The following is a 21,239-nucleotide window of genomic DNA, read 5'->3' as shown; positions in this document are numbered from 1 at the left end:
AATCATACAAGAAATTACAAGGAGAAGCGATGTAAATAAAATTAAACCGATATTCATCTTAAATTCACTCGGAGTAAATTCTCCAACGAATAAACCATAAATAGAAACACAAATAAAAATGGCACATAAAAACAAAAGTGCGCGAATCATCTTTCTTGAAATGAAAAATTTTGGATGATGAAATGGAGTGAAAATGAGTTGTATTTATAGATGAAAATTACTGTTCATGACCGTTGGAGAAAGGGGAAATTTTTGAAAAATTTTCTTTGTGACCGTTGGGGTTAAATCGAGTGCACCAAAAATTAGTCTGAAAATATCGTATTAAACGGTCAATCAAATCTATAAAATTTCATAAAAGTGAAAAATTATGACAATGAAATATTTATGTTATATGACAACAAATCATGCGACGGCTCAGCCGATCAATGCAGAATAATAAATAAATTATACGGCGGCTCGGCCGACCAATTAATAATAAACAGAATATAAGGCGGCTCAGCCGACCAATAAATAATAAACAGGATATAAGACGGCTTGGCCGACCAATAAATAATAAACAGGATATAAGGCGGCTCGGCCGACCAATAAATAATAAACAGAATATAAGGCGGCTCGGCCGACCAATAAATAAATTAAATTACTAGTAAATAATATAGGCGGTATTCCGGCCATTATAACATGATATAAATAATAGTAGAGGCGGTATACCGACCATTATAACAGGGTATAAATTATACAAATAAATTTTACCGAATCGCAGAGTGATCGTGCTGATAACGTGTTATGAAATAACTTATAATTTATAGTATCGAAAAATTTAAATAAGAGTAGAATTTAATACCCGTAGGAAGCAAATAACACTAGTATAAGGGAGAGAGTTTATTATAAGGAAGAAGAAGAAGATGTAATGGTTCTTTGATGAATTACTCTTGTTCTTGTTTATGGTGTACAAAAGAGTGAGATGAGTGATTGTATTTATAGTGAACAACAATACATAAAATAACAAAGATAGTGCTTAATTTGGTAAATGAGTGGGTGATCATAGTGTTTGATGAGTAGATGATCATAGTGCTTGATTTGGTAAATGAGTGGATGATCATAGTGCTTGAGTTTGGTAAAGAAGTGGATGATCATTTCAATGCTTAATTTATAACAGAAAATATTTTATCAGTTTATTTAAAGTAGCGGAAATTTCCCCGTATCCCTTTCCTCCATAAGTAGATAACAAGAAATAGCCAAATCTCGTCTGCGTGATGGAAACAATATATTAATTAATTCAAATGTATTTTTTATATAATAAAACTTTTTTAAAAATAATAAAAAATTATATCAAAATTCAAGATTTTTTCTTATCTATCTATAAATAAATACCACTCTCATTTCATTTGGATACAACAATATATTAATTAATTAAAAACTAAAAGTACGTAGAAAACAATCAGAGGAAACCAAGCGCTCGTAGCTTGGTGGTAAAGGAGGTACAGCTGTACTGCCCGCCACCCGGATTCGAGCCTTGTCCACAACGGATTTAACATCCCTTCCGTTGGGGCGCTGGACCCCTTTCGGGGGATAGTTGAGAATGTGACTGTCCAGATACCAGAGTTATAAAAAAAAAAAAAATCAGAGGAGGCTACATCATCCCCACAAAAAACGTTACACTATTTTATGTAAATATAAACAAAATTCCTAACTTTTATATGGACAGAAAACAGAAACACAAAGTTGAAAAGATGATAATTATTATAAAAAGGCAAAAAAAAATTAGTGAGTGTCAGCATCAGCTGCATTATATAAATTTATAAATTGTCAAGTACGTTGGTTCCTTTTTGACAATGGTCCAACTTTAGTGGCTAAACAAAGAAAATAAAATTATAAAAATATACAACAGGTCGTCGTGGGGCGAATTGTCGCAAGGCTAATCAAGGTTTCATATGGTGTTGTTTTACTTATCGTCGAGAGGTTTGACAGAATGTACCATTAATCAATTGATTAAATTAATCATAAGGGAGTCCGTATATTCATGCATCTATGGTGTCTCTAGTTCTTTTTTTCTTTTGAACAGCAGTGTCTCTAGTTCTTATAGCGTTTTGCTCCTTGAACTATTCTCAAAGATAATTATTCCATTTTCCTTCTTTTCGTGTATTGCTTTATCTAGACCCAAGAAGCGTATAAATATATTATTAATGTTTATATGATTATATCCAAATATAATTATATATATGCATAGTTTAAATAAAATCCATTTATCGCTTCAGTTATTCTTTTAAAAAGAAGAAGAGAATAGTTGGAGTGTTTAGTTAAATGTATATTATCAAAAGAGAATAACACTAAAAATGTTATATGGCTAACCTAAGTATAGCATACAGGTACATGGGCGTCTCGGATTATTTACGGACCCTGTTTAAAAAAAATATTAATTATATACTTAACGATGTGATGGAGTAGTTAAAAAAAAATATAGCTTTATTCATATATATTTGACGTTTTTTTGAAATTATAAACTTTAAATCTAGTATATATCTAAAAATTTAAAGTTTTATATCATAACTTATATATTTATTTACAAAAATTCTTAATTTTTCTTTTATTTTTTACTCGGACCCTTTGCACATGCTGTTAGACGGCTATGAGTGCTTACATACATAATCTTCATCACTATCTCTAGAGTTCCTGCCTAGGGTACGATTATTTAATTTAATTACTTTTTCGTAGTTGTGTATCATAATTTGGGATTTAATTTATGTATTAATTAGAAGCGGATAATTCCATATGATTTGTCGTTTTTCTGTTTGTAGAGAATGTTTGGAACATACCAAATGACTTGTCTTTCAGAGACTAGCTAGTTTTTCAACTATTCTTTGAGAGCATATATACTTCTGTTGTCCTTAAGTGTATGTATGTACAAAACTGAAATCAACAAAAAATTCCACTCTCTTAATTATTAAATATTGACGTATAGTTATCAGTCAAGCACGGCGCAATAAACCATAGAAATGTCATTTTCTATAGCTAGAGGTTTTAAGTGCAGCTGACTGTTAGATATTGTTAGGTTAACTGATCGTCATATCATTAGTTTCACTCAAAAATGATTTTTTTTTAGGTTTGAATGGGCAAAGATATGTGCAAAACTCAAACAGAGATGAGGTAATTTTAAGTGACATCATTTGATTCTGTGATCTTTGAGACCAAACTGTCTAGAGAGGGTTTCGAAGCTGTGCGTACACTTTCGTTGAATTGGTAAGACAACTCTTCTTCATTTTGCTAGGTATTTGTTTATTTATCTATTTATTTATTCATTCATTTATTAATACAACGGGGTGTTGAAACTTGTTTTCACCGGTTGAAACAAGGTGTTGATAAATTAAGTTAATCTACGTAGTTTCAATATGTGTTACAAAGTTTCAACAGTTGAAAAAAAATATTTGTGGGCCGATGCTGCCACATGTCGCATTGTAAGTGCACTGATGGATTGTACAAATCGCTTTTGATTTTTATCATCACACAATAATTCAAATGTATTTTTTATATAATAAATTTTTTTTTTAAATAATAAAAATTTTATCAAAATTCAAGATTTTTTCTTATCTATAAATAAATACCACTCTCATTTCATTTGGATACAGAAAAATGTCATTTTTTTTATAATCAACTATTTTAGTTTTTTAACCTTTTTTGTTGATAAAACTTTTATTAATATTGATTTGGTATTATTTAAAAATAAGCTTATTATAATAATTTTAAATAAATATTATTAAAATTTATTTTATTTTAGTTTTAAAATTAATTATCAATATGTAATTGGTATGTTATAAAAAACAAAAATATGAATTAAAAATTGTGGGATAGAGTGTAGAATTTAAAAAAAAAAAACCATTGTAAAAGTTTAGAGTGAAGTGGATGTTAAATAAATGATGTGGAAGATACAGAAGATGATGCGGAATGTAAAAAGAGGAAAATGAAGATGTTGAAAATGGAGAGTGTGTTGAAACCATCGTACATGGTCTAAAAGTAAAAGAAGAACCATTTCATACATATGTACTTTTAATTATAGTTTAACACAAATGTTGTTTTTTTAAAGCAAAGACATTAATGGTTGCAAGTAGTTGCAGGTACATTTTACATTACAAAATGGGGAGATCTGAGCTAGCACAAGCCGCATTACATTAGGGGAAAGGATATTTTATATTAATTTATTAGACAATTAAAATACTAACTATGAAAGCAAAATAAATGACAGCTAACACATATAGTGCATACACACGCTTATGTATTCGAGTGTTTGTCGGAGTATCTCTGATCAGACAAAGCCATATTCAACCATGCATGTACGCTACAAACTATTTGTATAATTTACACCAAAAAAAAACTATTTGTATAAATACGCATGCATTTATATGTGCACTACCACAAAAAGTTACACAAATTACTGAAAAACATAGGTTACTTAATTTCTGACCAGATCATAGCATGAGGTAGCTGTAATTAGCCAAATGATAAAACATCTAGTGGTGAATTTCTGAGGAATGAGTTATACAATATAGATTTTCTTTATTTCTTTTATATAAATTTGTATGATTCGTAGCTCCTTCACAATATTTTAAATTTACCTCAGTAGTATTATTGAAAGCATCCAACGTCATTCATGACTTAACTTATATACAAATAAAAAAGTGGTTGGTTATACATGACCTTATTTGGTAAAATTTGACTGTCCAAAATGTATTAACTGTTATAAATGACATGTATTAAAATTTATGCATATACGTATACGTTATATATATACAGGCTCTTGTGGAGTTGAATAGAAAACATGGCAGAAAATCATCCTTGGATTCTCCATAGGCACCTTACATTACACTGTTTAGTATATAAAAGAACTATATATGTTGTAAAGATAATCAATGGCACTGAAGTACATTAAAATGTATATATGAACTTTAATTTTATTAAGATATTGAAGAACTATGTAGTCCTATAATGTGTAATTGGTGATCGATGATGGTGCGTCTAAAAGACAGTCCTCTTTTAGGCTCTGAGATTCATAGCTGTTTCCTTCTTTTATGTGTCAGAGGTAGTGTTATTTGCAAAGATTATAAAATATCTAAGCACAATTAGGGGAAAAGAAGAAGCTAAAAGGTAGAATCTCTTTCAAAATTATAAGATCATTAACCATAAAGAAAAACTCAAAATATTAATATATAATGTTCGTAAAGCTAATTAAGTTGAAACTAAAATAAACAAATCTCTGCATGAACATTAATCTTAGTCCATATAATTAATCGGGCGACCCCTATTGATACATATTTATACAAAATGAAACCTCTTTATATAAAAGTTAAATATTTATTAAAAAAATACACATAATTAATTTGGCCCATTGAAGTAACTTGCATCTTCGGAATTAACAAGAGAGGTTATGTCCTCCCAACTTATTGTGCTTTGATCTGCCGATGTGCTCGTCGTTCCTCCTGCCGGAGCCGCTCCAGCACCGGCTAATGATGAGTAGAATCTTGTGTCCTCGTTGGTCTCAAGATTCCCTATGTTGTTTAAGAACATATCACTGCTTGCTTCTGTCTGAAGATTACTACTCCCAAACCATTGAAGAATCTCTTGCTGCTGATGTTCATTTTGATCACCACTTGTGTTTGGTAATGGAGAATTTGTGCTGCTACTCATGATAGCAAAATCCCCTTCTCCTCCTCCTCCTGATCCTAAGTAGTAATCAGGATCTAACAAGAGCTGGGAGACGGAGACATCAAAAGGGTTTGTGATAGAATTTTGATGCTGAGGATGATCAGGGTTTGTTTTCTCCGGTTCTTCTTCAATCTTGACCATGTTATTGAAAGTGATAAGTGGCTTTTGTTCTAGGTTACAAGAGGGTGACGTTTGGTAGTAGTTACAACTTGTTGGTTCCATCATCACAAGAGGTACTTGATGATGAGGAAGCTGTTGTAGTAATGGCCATGGTGATGATCCAAACATGTTTTTCAGATAAAGATCCGTACTACCATTGATGTGGTCATGTCCTTGTTGTTGTCTCTTCATCATCACCATCTCTTGCTTCATCCGAGCTTCTTGGAACTCTGTCCTTTGTTTGTTTAGAAGCTTCTTCTTTAGCCTCGTGTTCCAATAGTTCTTGATATCGTTGTCCGTTCTTCCCGGCAGTTGTGCAGCAATTATAGACCACCTTAAAGAAATTCATTGAACACATATTCAAGACCAGAGTCATAATTTGATAATACTCACCATTTGATATACAATATAAGTATATAGTACCTGCTACCAATAGTAACATAAAGGTTACAAATGATGGTGTCTTCCTCCTCAGAGAAGCCACCATGTTTGATGTTTGGTCTCAAATAGTTGAGCCACCTTAGTCTGCAACTCTTCCCACATCTCCTTAGACCTAAACCATGTATACATACATAGACAATTATATATCAATAAGCACATATATACAGAAAATATGTGTTATTGTCTCAAATTATTTGAAAACTTACTGTTAATATTTGAATCTCTAGTTACAATAAGACTATACAAAACGTCTCAAATCATTTGAAAATTTAGTGCGAATTTTAAATAAAAATAGTTTTAAGTATATACCAATCTTCTGAGGCAAAGCGATCCAGTTGCCTCCTGTACCACTATTCTCGATGTAATCTTTGAGTTTGGCATCTTCCTCAGGAGACCAAGGCCCTTTCTTCACGTTGGCTTTGTCACAACACGGTGCCCTTCCCATCGTATTGATTCTTGACTCTTGATCTTATTCTTATTGTATCTCTTTCTCTCTTTCTCAATTATGTTGATGTTGAAGAGGACGAGGATGATGGTGTGTGATTGTGCGTGTGTGAGGTTATATATACATAAATTGAAGTGTGTGTAATGGAGAAAAGTATATGTGAATGTAGAAAATGAAAAGGAGAGAGAGTATATAATAGCTGGAGCCTGGAGGCCGAGATTGTCCTTCATGTGATTGAAGATGTCAAAAAAGTAAGGGATTAAAATAACAATGAATCAAAAAGTGACTTTATGGATTGAAATTTTCATGATATATATATTGTGAGATGATATTGTTAGAATTTATAGGTGGCACAGAAGGGGGAGACTAATGTTTTTCTCCTTTGTCTGTGCTCATATATCAGAATCTAGAGATTCAATATCAATACTAATTTAAAAAGAAAATGTTTATTTTTGCTATAATGTTTTTAATCATAACCCCCATAAACTGATATGGTTTTCTAAGAACATAACTAATGGGGTTCTTAACGAAATATAATAAACTGTCTCTTAACTTTTAACTAAAAAATTTTTAAGAACCGGTTCTTAGTTTTTTTAGTTAAAAGTTAAGAGACGGTTTCTTATATTTCGCTAAGAATCCACCCTAAGAACCCCATTAATCATGCTCTAGCCGCCCGGGGCGCCCGTCACCCTTTCACTCTTTTTATCGTCCTTTCTATTCTTGATTTTTATTAGGATGCGCCCATTTCACGTCAAACATGCTTCTCAATTCCATTATGGATGATCATTTAAAACAAAAATCAATTCAATAAACGTGAACAAATTCTAAGTTGAAAACAAGATGGACATGTATATAAGAACATGATTATTGAAAGGTTCTTACGATGAAGTTCTTAGCGGAATATAAGAACCCGTCTCTTAACTTTTAACTAAAAAAAGCTAAAAACCAGTTCTTAAAACTCTTATTTAAGAACCGGTTCTTAGCCTTTTTAGTTGAAAGCTAAGAGACGGGTTCTTATATTCCGTTAAGAAATCCACTCTAAGAACCCCCAATAATCATGCTCTAATATTTTGTAATATGATTGCATGAGCTGCATCTAATTCTAAGTTTATATTTACTTTTGACTTTTGAAAACAAACATATATATGTTATATATATTAGACTCGGAAATGTATACTATATAGGCTAGAGTCTTTTTTTTTTTGAACAACCATAGGCTAGAGTTTAATGTTGAAAAGTAGTCGCTATGTTATCATTTTCTATTTGCAGTCAATTATCTTTTTAATTTCCGTCATTTTATATCTCTAGTAAATGTATACGTATGTATGATTTATTGTATGATATTACACCCTATAGGTTTCATCATGATTCAATTCTTATATCGCGAGTAGAGGATTGCTTTTTATATCATTTAGTTTTTGATCATATCTGATACGCCGTTTAGGATCGTGTGATTAACTAACACAGTTTGTTTACCACCAAAAAAACTAACACAGTATAACATAAATAGTAAATGGCATTCAAAGATTGGAAATACTTCAAATTCATCTATATACTGTGGAACGAAATACGAAGTAACTAAAAAATAATAATATGCATAACAGTCGGAAGTGTATATATGTAGTTATTACGTAAGATTTTACTAAAGCTTGAAACCCCACTTGCGTGGCATCTTACGAAAAAGAAAGAAAGACCGATTATTTGTACTTTCGTTGCATGTGATAGACTTGGTCATCAACAATAATAAAGCAATTCAATATTCTTCAAAATTTTGAGCCAATAAGTGATTGGATTAGACATGTATGTATTACGTACACATGTACATATAGTACAAAGGAGTGTATTATATGTTGTAGAATGTAGACAGATACTTCGAATGTTTGGTGATAGGAATGTGTTATACAACTAGAAAATTTATAATTCATTTTATATACACAATCTCATATTGAGCAATAACTCACTGATAAATATATTAGTATGAGAACAATTGATGTTTTGTGTACTATCTAATCGAAGTCTTATTTAATGTACCACTAGATTCTTACCCGCGTTGTACGCTGGTTATATTTTTTATTTTAAATTATTTGAATTTTTAAGTTCCTTTTGTATAATCAAATAAATTATTATTTTGATTATTTTATTAAAAATATTTAAATTTCGTGATAAATAATATATTAAACATTTCATTTTATTTTGATTATATTTTAAGTTTTGATTTTCTATTTTCTATTTGTAACTATATACTGAAATATATTTCAAAATGTTAAATAAATTAATTTTGAAGATATGAAGAGTAGACTAATACACATTGGTTTGCCTTTCCCACCACCTGGTTTTCCACCGTTATCTATCTGGCTTCCGCTGCACCTGCCTTGTTTTCCACCGCCCTGAAACCGAAATTCAAAAACTTTCGATTTCTACAGTCTTCAACCGATACAACAGACCCCTGATGGAACCAGTCATGGTTCCCAACTAGATCTGTATGAAATTCCCTACCCTGCCGCTGGGGTTTACTGTCAGAGTACAGTCTGGTTCTCTTCCAACTACCTTCCACTAAGGTTCTTCTTCGAACGCATCCCCAAGCTCTCGCTGCTACAAGTCTACTGTCGAAGTACAGTCCCTCTCGCCACAATACCTTTTCACTAAGGATCCTTATCAGTTTACTCTTCACATACAACGATGGCTCGACGTTTCTCTCATATGGAAAAGGAAAAGTGGCTCTCATCCTCCCCTCGACAAGAGAAGAAAGCCCCGATTAAGATCCCGACCATTAATCGAGCAAATCTCATTGATGAACACAAGTTTACCCTCATAGGGAGAGTTACTAACCCTGCAATCCAGAAGACCAGAGCCCTTGTGGACTTCTTTCTCCAACATTGGCAAGTTGTAGGCTCCTTTACGGGCAGAGACCTTGGACCCCTACTGTTCCAGTTCACCTTCGAGTCGGAACAAGAATACAAGCCATTCTATCCCAAGCACCTTACCACTTTAAAAGATGGATGTTCATCCTCCAACGTTGGGAGCCCATTGCTCTGACCAGTTCCCAGCCTTCATCCCCTTTTGGATAACCATTCATGGCATTCCCCTCCACTACTGGACTAAGGAGGCTCCAGAAGCCATTGGCGAAGGTCTAGGACTGGTTGAAGCTACTGATGTGGTAAAAGGAAGGGTTAGGGTCCATATTAATGGCCTCAAACCCCTTGAAAAGTTCCTTGATATTAGCCTAGAGGGTGAAACTAAACAAGTTGAGCTCGAATATGAGAAGCTTGACAAGCACTGCTTCTCATGTCTCTCTCTGTCTCATGAAGTCAAAGACTGCCCCTCAAGGACTACCAACCGAAATACTTCAGACCAGAACTTGGGAATCTCCCAAAGACGTACGTTGGAACGTATCGAAGAAAACAGAAGGAGAGCTGATAATCGCAAACAAGCAAGGTTCACACCCTACGAGGATTCGAGGAATCATAGGAGAACTGATCACTCTCAGGGCAACCAAGGCTATTATAACGAGCGCCCTGAGAATCGCAATCATCACTACGATGGTCGCAGAGAGCACCTACCTGACAGATCACTCTCGAATAGATCATTCTCTGCAAACGAAATTAGAGAAAGAGACATAACAAGATCCAGAGAGCCTACTGATACACTACCACCCATTAGAGAGACCTCGGATGTCTCTCTCAGATCCCGTGGAATGCGCTCAGCAAATCCTCCAGTTAAGAATGTTTGGCGCCATGTCTCAGGAGATCGGGAGAATGGACGACACTCTAACTCGGTCCAATCTCAAGTGTCTCACACACCATCTCCCCTCCCACCACGTGAGCGGATTACTTCACCTAACATCACGCCACAGGGCACGCCCCGACCCGCTGGTGAAAATTCTGCAACTCCATCTGCAAGACGCTCAGCTCTCGAGCGATTGTCTGATGGAGACACTAATGCCTCAACGGGAGAAAGACGCTCAGCGTTGGCTCGCATCTCCACTCCCCCCCACCAGGGTCCCTCTACTACATAATGGAGTTGAAAATTCAGAGTCTGGAAGGTTACAGGAGGTTGACATCCAATACCTGGAAGAAATGTTTCCTTACCAGACCCCGAAAGCTCCCTCAATACCTTCAAGCTCAAGACTACCTCCAAGCGGTGAAAGAGTGGATGCTGGGATGCTGGAAAGATCCCCAATACGTACTCTAAGTGAGGATCGAGCTCATGTCTCACTTTGACTTGGCCCTCTCCCACCCTATGTGTCCCCTCCGTCTACGCGAATGACGCTGAGAGGAACTGGGAAGAAGAAAATCGCAAAAACCCCAACTAAGAAGAGGACGATCCGCAGCCCGGTTCAAGGCATCAGTCTCAACAAACGTCGAGTAACTAAGGCACAGAGCTCCCCAAAGCGTAAACTGATACTCGATTCCAAAGCTAAAGGAAAGGGAAAAGCGTCATCGCAACCAGCAGCTGTCTTAATCCCCGCTATAACAAAGAAGAAGGTGGATTTTCGGACAGCTCCAGACTCTCTTCCTTAGCGAGTGTGAGCTGGAACTGTCAGGGTATAAGGAATCCACTGACAGTTTGCAGGCTCCGGGAGATACGATCTAAACTCTCCCCCGACATCATGTTCCTTATGGAGAGAAAGAACCAAGATGAAGTTGTCCTCAACACTTATAGAAGCTCAGCGTACTCCAATCATTTTACAGTCCCTCCCGATGGGCTCAGTGGAGGCCTCGCCCTCTCTTGGAAATCAAGTGTTCATCTCGATGTGTTGTACTCTTCACCCAACATTATCGACACTTGTATCACAAATCATAATAAAACCTTCTTTGTCTCGCATGTCTATGGAGCCCCCCGCAAAGAGGAAGGAATGGCTTTCTGGAACAAACTTTCAGAACTGGGCGCTCAACGACAAGAGGCTTGGCTGATCACAGGGGACTTCAACGACCTATTAAATAATTCAGAAAAGATTGGCGGGCCCTTGCGATGGAAAGGCTCCTTCCTAGCCTTTCGGAGCTTCGTTACCCAGCATGGTATTTGGGATCTCCAACACTCCGGTAACTCGCTTTCGTGGCAAGGCACGCGCTACAGTCATTTCATTCAATCCAGGCTTGACCGGGCTATGGCAAACTTGGCCTGGAATGAAATGTTCCCTATGGGTAGATGTGAATACCACCGGTTTGAGAGTTCTGATCATAGGCCGGTGGTAACTCTATTTGACACTAATCTCCTGAAGAAGAAAGGGGTCTTCCGTTTTGACAGGAGACTCCGGGAGAAGCCCGAGATCAGAAACCTGGTCGCGGAAGCTTGGCAGAATCAACCTTTCAACTCTTTCTTGGCTAAGATAGGGCGCGTCAGGCAAAAGATTGTGGAATGGACGAAGCTTCAAAATCTGAACAGCAAAGCGCTTATCCAAACCACACTAGTGGAGCTTGAAGATGCTCTCTCGGCCAGCCTCCCGACCAAAACCTCATCTCTTCGCTGCAACAAACTTTGATTAAGGCGTTTGAAGAGGAAGAGCAGTTCTGGCGGCAACGCAGCCGCATTCAATGGCTAAACAGCGGAGATAGAAATTTAAGTTTCTTCCATGCGGTGACCCGAGGGAGGAGAGTTCAAAATAAATTCTATGTTATTGAGAATGAGAATGGTTTCGCTGTGTTTGATGAACCGCAGATTGTCCAGACCATTACTAAATTCTATCAGGACATTATCTCTTCCATGTCTTGGGGTGACCTGCGTGTAGTTCAGAAAGCTCTTTCACCAAAGGTAACCACAGAAATGAATCGGACCCTTATAGCTTCTCCAACTGACGACGAGATTAAGACTGCAGTGTTCTCGATTAAGGTGGACAAAGCTCCAGGTCCGGATGGTTTTTCCGCGGGTTTTAATCAGTCCTTCTGGGACATCATTGGACATGATGTATCGAACGATATCCTCTCATTCTTCTCCTCAAGAGAGCTAGACCGCAGGCAGAATGAGACACATGTCCGCCTCATCCCAAAGATAGACGGACCGAAACGAGTGGCCGACTATAGACCTATCGCTCTTTGCACCACTCATTATAAGATGATCGCAAAGATCCTCACCAAACATCTTCAAACGCTTCTGGATCAGCTTATCTCGCGACATCAGTCGGCCTTTATCCCCGGAAGGGCCATAGCCGACAACGTCCTTATCACTCACGAGATCCTTTATTATCTTCGAACTTCGACGACCCGACAATGGTGTTCAATGGCGGTTAAGACTGATATGAGTAAAGCCTATGACCGGATTGAATGGGATTTTGTTCGCGAGGTGTTGACAATATTTGGCTTTCACAGTATGTGGATCTCTTGGATTATGGAGTGTGTCTCCACCGTTTCCTACACGTTCCTGATCAACGGAGCACATCAAGGAGGCGTGTTGCCATCTCGCGGGTTACGGCAAGAAGACCTGTTGTCCCCGTACCTCTTTATCCTTTGCACGGAAGTCTTATCGGGCCTATGTAACCAGGCTCAAGACCGGGGTACTTTAGCGGGGATCAAGGTGGCTAGCGGATCTCCGGCGATAAACCATCTCTTGTTCGCCGATGATACGATGTTTTTCTGTAGATCGGACAGAGATAGTTGTACTGAACTGATGTCCATCTTTAACCGTTATTAAGCTGCCTCCGGGCAATGTATTAACCGGACCAAGTCTGCAATTACTTTCTCCTCTAAAACGCTCCCGGCCACCAAAGAAAATGTGAAAAATGCCCTTGAGATTGCGAATGAAGGTGGCATCGGAAAGTATATTGGCTTACCAGAGCACTTTGGTAGGAAAAAACAGGATATCTTCTCAATGATAGTTGACTGGATCCGGCAAAGGGCCCATAGTTGGAGCTCCAAACTTCTCTCAGGGGCTGGAAAATTGGTCTTGCTAAAGTCTGTCCTAGTTGCGATGCCGTCGTATGCGATGTCCTGCTTTAAGCTTCCACAGTCCCTCTGTAAGCAGATACAATCAGTCTTGACTCGGTTTTGGTGGGACCTAAAACCGGAGATAAGACGACTTTGTTGGGTATCATGGGAGAAGCTCACGATGCCGAAGAATGCTGGTGGACTTGGTTTTCGCGATATTGAACACTTAAACGATGCTCTCCTAGCAAAGCTCGCTTGGCGCTTACTCAAGCATCCTGATTCGCTATTTGGCTAGATCCTATTGGGAAAGTATTGCCGACAGAACGATCTCCTCTCATGCTCTTCCTCGGGAGCCATGTCACACGGTTGGAGAGGAATTCTAGCTGGCCGAGAAGTAATTAAGAGGGGATTAGGCTGGGCAGTGGGCACAGGAAAGGACATCAATGTGTGGAGTGAAAATTGGCTCTCAACGGGCGAAGTATCACGTCCCATCGGACCAAATTTCCAAGATCAAGATCTGACGGTGCAAGACCTCATTCTTCCCTCAACGGGAGAGTGGAATGTTAGCGCCATAAGAGCCCACCTACCTCAGTATGAGGATACAATCCGACTGTTACAGCCTAGTGCCTTTGAGATGCAAGACACCTTGGTGTGGCTGCCTGAGAAATCGGGATCATATACCACAAAGTCGGGTTATGCGTTGGCAAAACTACAGGGTACTTGTCAAGAAACAGAAGAGGTTTTACACCACTTTAACTGGAAAACGTGTGTCTGGAGCATAGCAACATCTCCTAAGCTAAAGCTCTTTCTGTGGAAACTATCACACAAAGCCTTATCGGTGGGTGACGCTCTGGTACGAAGAGGCATTAATGTCAATGGGGAGTGTAAGCGGTGTGGAGGAAGAGAAAGTGAAATCCATGTGTTTTTTCATTGCCCTTTTGCTGCAAAAGTGTGGGATCTCTTGCCCGCTCTTCAAAAGCCCCTCAGTTCCACTGCAACAATCCCATAACTTCTTGAAAGCAGCAAGCGTATTATCAATCTACCTCCCTCGGGTGTCTCGCAACCGTTATACCCCTGGGTATTATGGAACCTATGGACTAGCAGAAACCAGCTCCTGTTCAAAGACAAGACCTATACGGAGCTGGAGGTCCTCAACAAAGCTATCCGAGATGCACGAGAATGGAGTTGGGCTCAACCCCACAACACGTTAAAAGCTACGACTAAACTAGCCCCCCCCCCCCCCCACCGATGATATGCAACGATCCCTCTATCTTACTCTGTTTTACAGATGGTGCTTGGGATGCAGGCTCGAAGAAGTGCGGGATGGGGTGGACTTTCAAAGACAAGGCGGGATTGCTTCTGGCGCAAGGTTCTGATGCAAGGGGCTATGTCAAATCCGTCCTAATGGCAAAAGCTCTAACACTGAAGACTGCGATCTCGGCTGCAATCCATTTAGGCTTCCTCAACCTGAGGTGCCTTTCAGACTCTAGTAGTCTCATCTCTCTGCTCACTACAGATTCCTCTGTCACTGAACTCCAAGGGATCCTCCACGACATCCGCATGTTGAGTTGTTCCCTTTTATCTATTTCTTTTGCTTTTACGCCTCGAGCTTCAAACGTATGTGCGGACGGTTTAGCCAAATCAGCCATATGTTTGTTTGTAAACTCTCCTCCTCTAATGGAGTAACTTTGTTTATTTTGAATTATGAATGAATGAATGTTTGACCAAAAAAAAAAAAAAGACTAATACACATTAGAAAAATTTAATATAGCGCATATTATGTTCTAACTTCTAACACAAATTTCAAATTAGAAATCATAATTTAAAAGTAATATTTAATATTTAAAATTTAAAAACAGTATTATAAAATTTATGTAATGCAATTTTAATGTACATTTTATTTTTTTTAATAAAACTTGTCACTGAGACGATTTTGTAGATTTTTATTTAAAATTTACAAACTAAATATATATATATATATATTACAATTACATAGTGAATAATGTATCTTGTGATATTGTTTTATTAAGATTTGAATTCTGAAAGACAAATTGAAATGTCTAATAAGGAAAATAACACATGTAAATGTGTAAACACTTAGAAATGTTAAAACTATATATTTTTATTAAATTATATAAATTTTTAGTATTGATTAAATAGTTGGACCAGGTGTATTAAAATCTATTGAATTATATAACTCAACGTCTAAAAAATTTTGACATATAAAAATATATTGAGTTAAATGTTTTATTTTGGACCATATAATAAAAATGGAGTAAAATGGAATTATAACAAATGAACACATTTGCAAAGCTTTATTGGCTCATTTCTCAAAACAATAGATCACGTGAAACATATCAAATCACTATAGTGATTGGTATTTTATTTGGTTAGAGTTTGTTAGGGATAATAATTTTGATCTGTGAATTATGGTTACGTTTGTTAGAATCATTTTGAAGTATAGTTTTGATAAATAATCAAACTGAAGAGTAAAATTTAAGAATATACTTTTTAAAACTGGAGTTATATTGTATAAACAAATAATTGAGAATGTTATAATTATTTCTAAGGAATTATGAATATTTTCAAACTTAAATAACAACTTTTTAAATAGATAAAAAATAGGATTCTAAATTAATAGAGTAGATGATACGTTTTGTTGTATCAATTTAAAAGAGAAAGTCTTTTCACATATTTTTTTTTAATACTTAACGTATTTTTTAGTCATTAATTGAGCTAAATATTCCTGGATAATAAAAAATCCAAATTGTCCATAGTATATCAAAATATTCAAGATAATTTTTCAAATACGTCAATCAAGTTGTCCAGAAAATATCACCAATCATAGGATCACATTGGGTGGATGATGAATCACTTGTTATTTTATATATGTATTATCTTTCTGAAAAGGATATGAGTTAGTGATATGTACCAAAAGAGATGAAATGAAAGGTAGAGATGATGAATTCTGTGAGTGAATTCCGTTATGGTTGGTGAACAAAATTTTACCAACCTTGGAATTTTTTTACCACTAAAATTCTGGTTCATATATGATATAATCTATCCATCCCCTAACAAAAAAATATTTTCTGTAATATAAAAGGGATTCTAAGATGACAAGTTTTCAAACTCACGGTGAGATTTAATAATGACTTGATAGATGGGTCTGTTTAATTCATTTAATGCAGTCACCTAATAATCATGCAGAGAAAATTAGAAAAATGAGACACTTTCAACTTTTATTTGTCACAATAGAACTTCTGATATTTTGAGCAATTCTAGATAATTTTTACTTTTCTTTTATGGAAAAAATAGTATACTGAATTTTAAAAATGTTTAAAAATATGAAAATTATTAGAAACATAATTACGACAATATATATATTTAAAAGTTTTTTTTTTAAAAGTGGAATCATATTTTATTTTATCTTCTAGCTACAGTTAGAATACTCATTTTGATCATCTAATTAGTCTAGAAATCGGATACTAAGTTTTATACATAGATATATCTTGGGTATACAACATAAACTAGCATTTCTTATATATTCTAACCAAGCTATATTTCGAAACGTTATAATCAAGAGAGATGCTTTCAGTATACCTACAGCTTGATAACGACATATAGCCACAACGAAGTGATATACCTTATATATATTATGTGCCATAACATGTTCTACCTTTTACCTTATGTGGCGCTTAAGGAAGAATATGTTTCACATCTACTCTATTGTGTTCTGAGTTACCTACGATATATATTCTACGTGAAATCCGAAAAATATGGAAGTTTCCATATTCGGTTAAAGATGTTTCTTAAATCTAAACTAAATCTTCCCTAAATATCTCATAGAATATTTTCTCCCACGTTTTTCTCCTTCTCCCACGATCTTTTCTCTTCGTTGTTTGTGTTTCTCTCTTCTTCATCAACATAATCATCTCTTTTCTCTATCAATACAACATGGTTCAAATCTATGTTAAATCTGGTGAACCTGCAGTTGTATCTCTATCATCGAGGGACATACACATAAGTGAATTTTGTGACACTATTCATTTCAGTGTGTAAACATTGTTTAGATCATCAATGCGTTGTTGATGTAGTATAAGAGCATTGAGAAGAGAGAAGGAGTTTTTGGCGAGAAGGACAAACTCGAAACTGACGCCTAAGGAGAGAGAGGAGTTGTACATGAAGTGGGACGTACCACTGTAAGGGAAACAGAGGAAGCTACAGTTCGTGAACAAGCTATGGACTGATCCTTACGACTCAAGGCACGTGCAGAGATAGTTGCCAAGCTTGTTGGGTTCTGTGAAAGTGGTAACATCTCTAAAGAGATGTTTGAGCCCAACTTTGCCATGCCTTCAGATAAGAATTGGAACAATGTTTGGGACAACATCTATAATCTTCTTCATCTATGAAGATTTTTTTTTTTTTTGGTAAAAAAGTAGACAACACATAAGAGTACTCCTAGTTATATCATTATGGTTGTGTTTGTAGTACTAGATTTCTTGTCAAATTTGAGACTATAACGATCATATTACCATGTATGATCCTAGCGCCAGTACCACGTCCTCTTGACAGTGGCTACAACAAACCTCAGTTTTAGAATTGATTTTGATAAGTCAAGGACATTGTACCCCCATTGCTGGAGACGCTCAGCTAAGTGATTCTACTTGTAATGAAGTTTTCTTCCACTGTCGCACATAAAAAAAGTTGAACTTTAACCAGATTAATATTCGGCAATATGAAGGTACACAACAAAACTGAATCAATCTCTGCAACCTGAAACTTTTGTGTGCAACGACAAGCCCTTATTTTATGAGGAACATTGTAATATTGGAGCATGAGTGTAACCAAATCTATGATAAATATTGACAACAACTGAACAATATTGAATCAAACAGCAAGCTTAAGTTTCTTCTATGTTGTTGGAAAATGTAATTCTAGTTTTCCTCCCTCTCCTTGTGCTCAGGTGATGAACTGTATAAGAAACAACTAAACAATACGCAGCAATGGCATCTGTTAGATATATTGTTGGTTTACGTATGCCTGTCGAAGAAACTCTCTATGAGTACAGAGAAAGTTGCAAAGCCAGCGAAGCCTATACATGCAGCTTTTGGCCCACCTGAAACAAAATCAAATTCATCAAAATCCCCAGAGACGCAACATATAATGAGAGCAAACAAAAACCTCTTGAAAGAGAGCATGTGAAATGTCAAAGGAACAAAAGCAACTACGAGACTCCAGTTTGAGAATCAAAGATTATTACCTACTGTTAAGAAACTTGAGATTTTGAGGAATTTGATGGAAGAACACTTCGATTTGGAATTGGCCCGTCCGACGAAACTAGTTGAGGAAGAAGACTTTGATTTCATTGTTTCTTCGGTGAGATAGAAGAGAAAGATGACGAAAACGAGGTTAGATACTAGGACAGATGAAGAGCTCGGCGGATAAGACAAGGGCAGATGAAGAACCCTAAATCGCCATGGGAGAAGCTTCTACGCGGAGAAGACAAGGTAAAAAAAAAAGAATTAGGGTATCGATATCTTAACCCGTGTCCCTCTTTTGTTCTCTCATTTTTTTTCTTTTGTTTTTAACTTTTTAACTATTTTAACTATTAAATCTATTACGAAAATTATTAGAGAATTATTACTTATAATTATAATTCAACTTAATTGATTAATTTAAGGACATTATGGTATTTACAGGAATTAAAATTCTATTTTCTAAAAAAAATATTGCAGAAATCTTAAGTGGACAAATTCAAGTTTAAAGTGTCCATTTTTTCTAATTTTTCCTAAAATTTAACCTAACGACGCCTGTCCCGTGGACTCGAAATTAAATTTAATCAAAGATTAGATAGGGATGTAAATATGCAATCTAACAGTTTTTGTTTTGAAAAACTTGTAAACTAAAAATTATAACTTGATAGTTGATGGAAAATTATTGATTACACTGGTTTTCCACGGCAGCTGAGATTAAGGAACAAGAAACCCCACTACCTTATAAAGTGGCGTCACAATCTATGGACCTTCTTGTATAAACGTATATTGTTAAGATTTTTTTTTTCTCTTTCTCTTAGTTTCTTATGTTAAATAAATATTGTCAATTTGGGTGTATTGTTTATTACTATAATTTAATGTTTTTTTTCAAAAACAAGTTAAATACGATTGAATATATTATATACTTGCTTAACATCGTGATTAGCCTATAAATAATATGCAACTTGAAAACAAATAACCATTGGAGTTGTAAATTTTTATTGGTTCATTTGCAAGTTTAAATGAGGCTTCTAGAGGAAACAAAAAGGTTGAGTTGACTTGTCGATGGTTAAAGGGTTAAAAGTCAAAACACTTTGAAAAATGTAAAGTCCTCAAATTATTGAGGTATTATTCACCGTGTTTATCATATGCTTTTGTGAATAAAATATATATCGTGATTGGATAAAGTTATCATTATTCTAAAGATTTAAAAGTGTGTTTAACTTCTATGATCTAAGTTTCTTTTGTTACACTAATATAAAAATAATTCGATAGTACTACATAAAACATGTTACTATATCGTAATCATGAGATAATCATGACATCCCTTTTGCATGAGTTCGACGTCTCCTCTTGTCCTAGAAGCTTAATGAGTTTTTTTTTGAAAAAGCTTAATGAGTTTTTTTTTTTCCGTCAAAGTTTATTTAATAAAGGCCCAAGGCCCATCACGATTACAAAGCCCACATCTAATACGGCTCACTAAAAACCACTAAAAAACCGCAAGCCCAAGAAAAAGCTTAATGAGTTTATATAAGATCTTCCTCAAGAATATAGCACTTAAAAATTACACTCCAAATAAATTTCATAAAGAAAACATATCACAACTGGATTATTTGGATTGACTTCAGGCATTAGGGATTTGAACCAGGATAGGAGGGAAATGTGTCTGTCAACGGACAAAAACAGTGCGGTTTAGATTATGTTTTTGGGTAAGCTAAATAGTGATTAATATATAATTAAAATAAATAGACGTCAAGTTGGAAACAAATAATTAAGCTGTCACTCATTAAACTTAAAACCCCACAAATCAATGCCGATTTTTTCACCCATTTCACACGCAATTTGTTTCCAAATCTCCACCATAGCTTTCTGATGTTTAGCCACATTATTGTTCATACATTTTATAGACAAAACCATCCAAAAAAAACAATAAAAGAGATCTAGTTTATTATTGCACTATATAGTCTAAGAAGATTCAAGTTAAAAAAGACTAAACCTAATACATCTTCTTTGTTTGGGTTTAGCTCAATTGAACTGTTCGGACTTGGAAGTATTACTTACAAAACCCAAAGGTAAACCTTTTATAAAATATTCCCTCCGTTTCATATTAAGTGTCGTCGTAGAGAAATTTTTTCGTTACAAAATAAGTGTCGTTTTCGACTTTCAATGCAAAATTTATGAATTTTATTTAACAATTTATTTTTCTATTGATTGAAATATGGTTAGGTGTATAAATAATTGTGTTTTTATATAGGAAATATATAAAATTAATTATTTTCTGTGCACAAACCCAAACTGACATTTAAAATGAAACAGATGGAGAATATTTCTCCTTTCGCCATTCAATTAACTGCTAATTTATTTGTTGGGTATTTGTATGCCCATAAA

At 35.5% G+C, this 21,239-nt stretch overlaps 2 protein-coding genes across 2 annotated transcripts; one reads left to right on the top strand and one right to left on the bottom strand.

Annotated features, from left to right (window-relative positions):
* Positions 1-5,152: 5,152 nt before the first annotated feature.
* LOC106413853 (transcription factor RAX3-like) lies at positions 5,153-7,054 on the bottom strand. Its single transcript, XM_013854592.3, has 3 exons — positions 6,604-7,054; positions 6,277-6,406; positions 5,153-6,187 (listed from the first exon to the last, which is right to left on the bottom strand). The coding sequence occupies exons 1-3, from the start codon at positions 6,737-6,739 to the stop codon at positions 5,365-5,367; spliced, it is 1,089 nt and encodes a 362-aa protein (XP_013710046.1). The 5' UTR covers positions 6,740-7,054; the 3' UTR covers positions 5,153-5,364.
* Positions 7,055-9,734: 2,680 nt separating this feature from the next.
* On the top strand, positions 9,735-10,754 carry LOC106413272 (cyclin-dependent kinase 11A-like). The gene has a single exon (XM_013854075.2). It carries the CDS (start codon positions 9,735-9,737, stop codon positions 10,752-10,754), a length of 1,020 nt encoding a protein of 339 aa, XP_013709529.2.
* The last annotated feature ends 10,485 nt before the right edge of the window (positions 10,755-21,239 follow it).

Source organism: Brassica napus, chromosome C9 (assembly GCF_020379485.1).
Source record: "Brassica napus cultivar Da-Ae chromosome C9, Da-Ae, whole genome shotgun sequence".
NCBI classification, from domain to species: domain Eukaryota; kingdom Viridiplantae; phylum Streptophyta; class Magnoliopsida; order Brassicales; family Brassicaceae; genus Brassica; species Brassica napus.
This window is presented reverse-complemented; position numbering and strand designations above follow the sequence as displayed.

Bases quoted from the DNA above. Each gene is read 5' to 3' on its own strand.
- LOC106413272 (XM_013854075.2), top strand. From the start codon at position 9,735: ATGGATGTTCATCCTCCAACGTTGGGAGCCCATTGCTCTGACCAGTTC.
- LOC106413853 (XM_013854592.3), bottom strand. From the start codon at position 6,739: ATGGGAAGGGCACCGTGTTGTGACAAAGCCAACGTGAAGAAAGGGCCT. The intron at 6,407-6,603 runs GTATATACTTAA...TACATGGTTTAG, and splicing joins CGCTTTGCCTCAGAAGATTG to GTCTAAGGAGATGTGGGAAG. The intron at 6,188-6,276 runs GTACTATATACT...AATTTCTTTAAG, and splicing joins TATGTTACTATTGGTAGCAG to GTGGTCTATAATTGCTGCAC.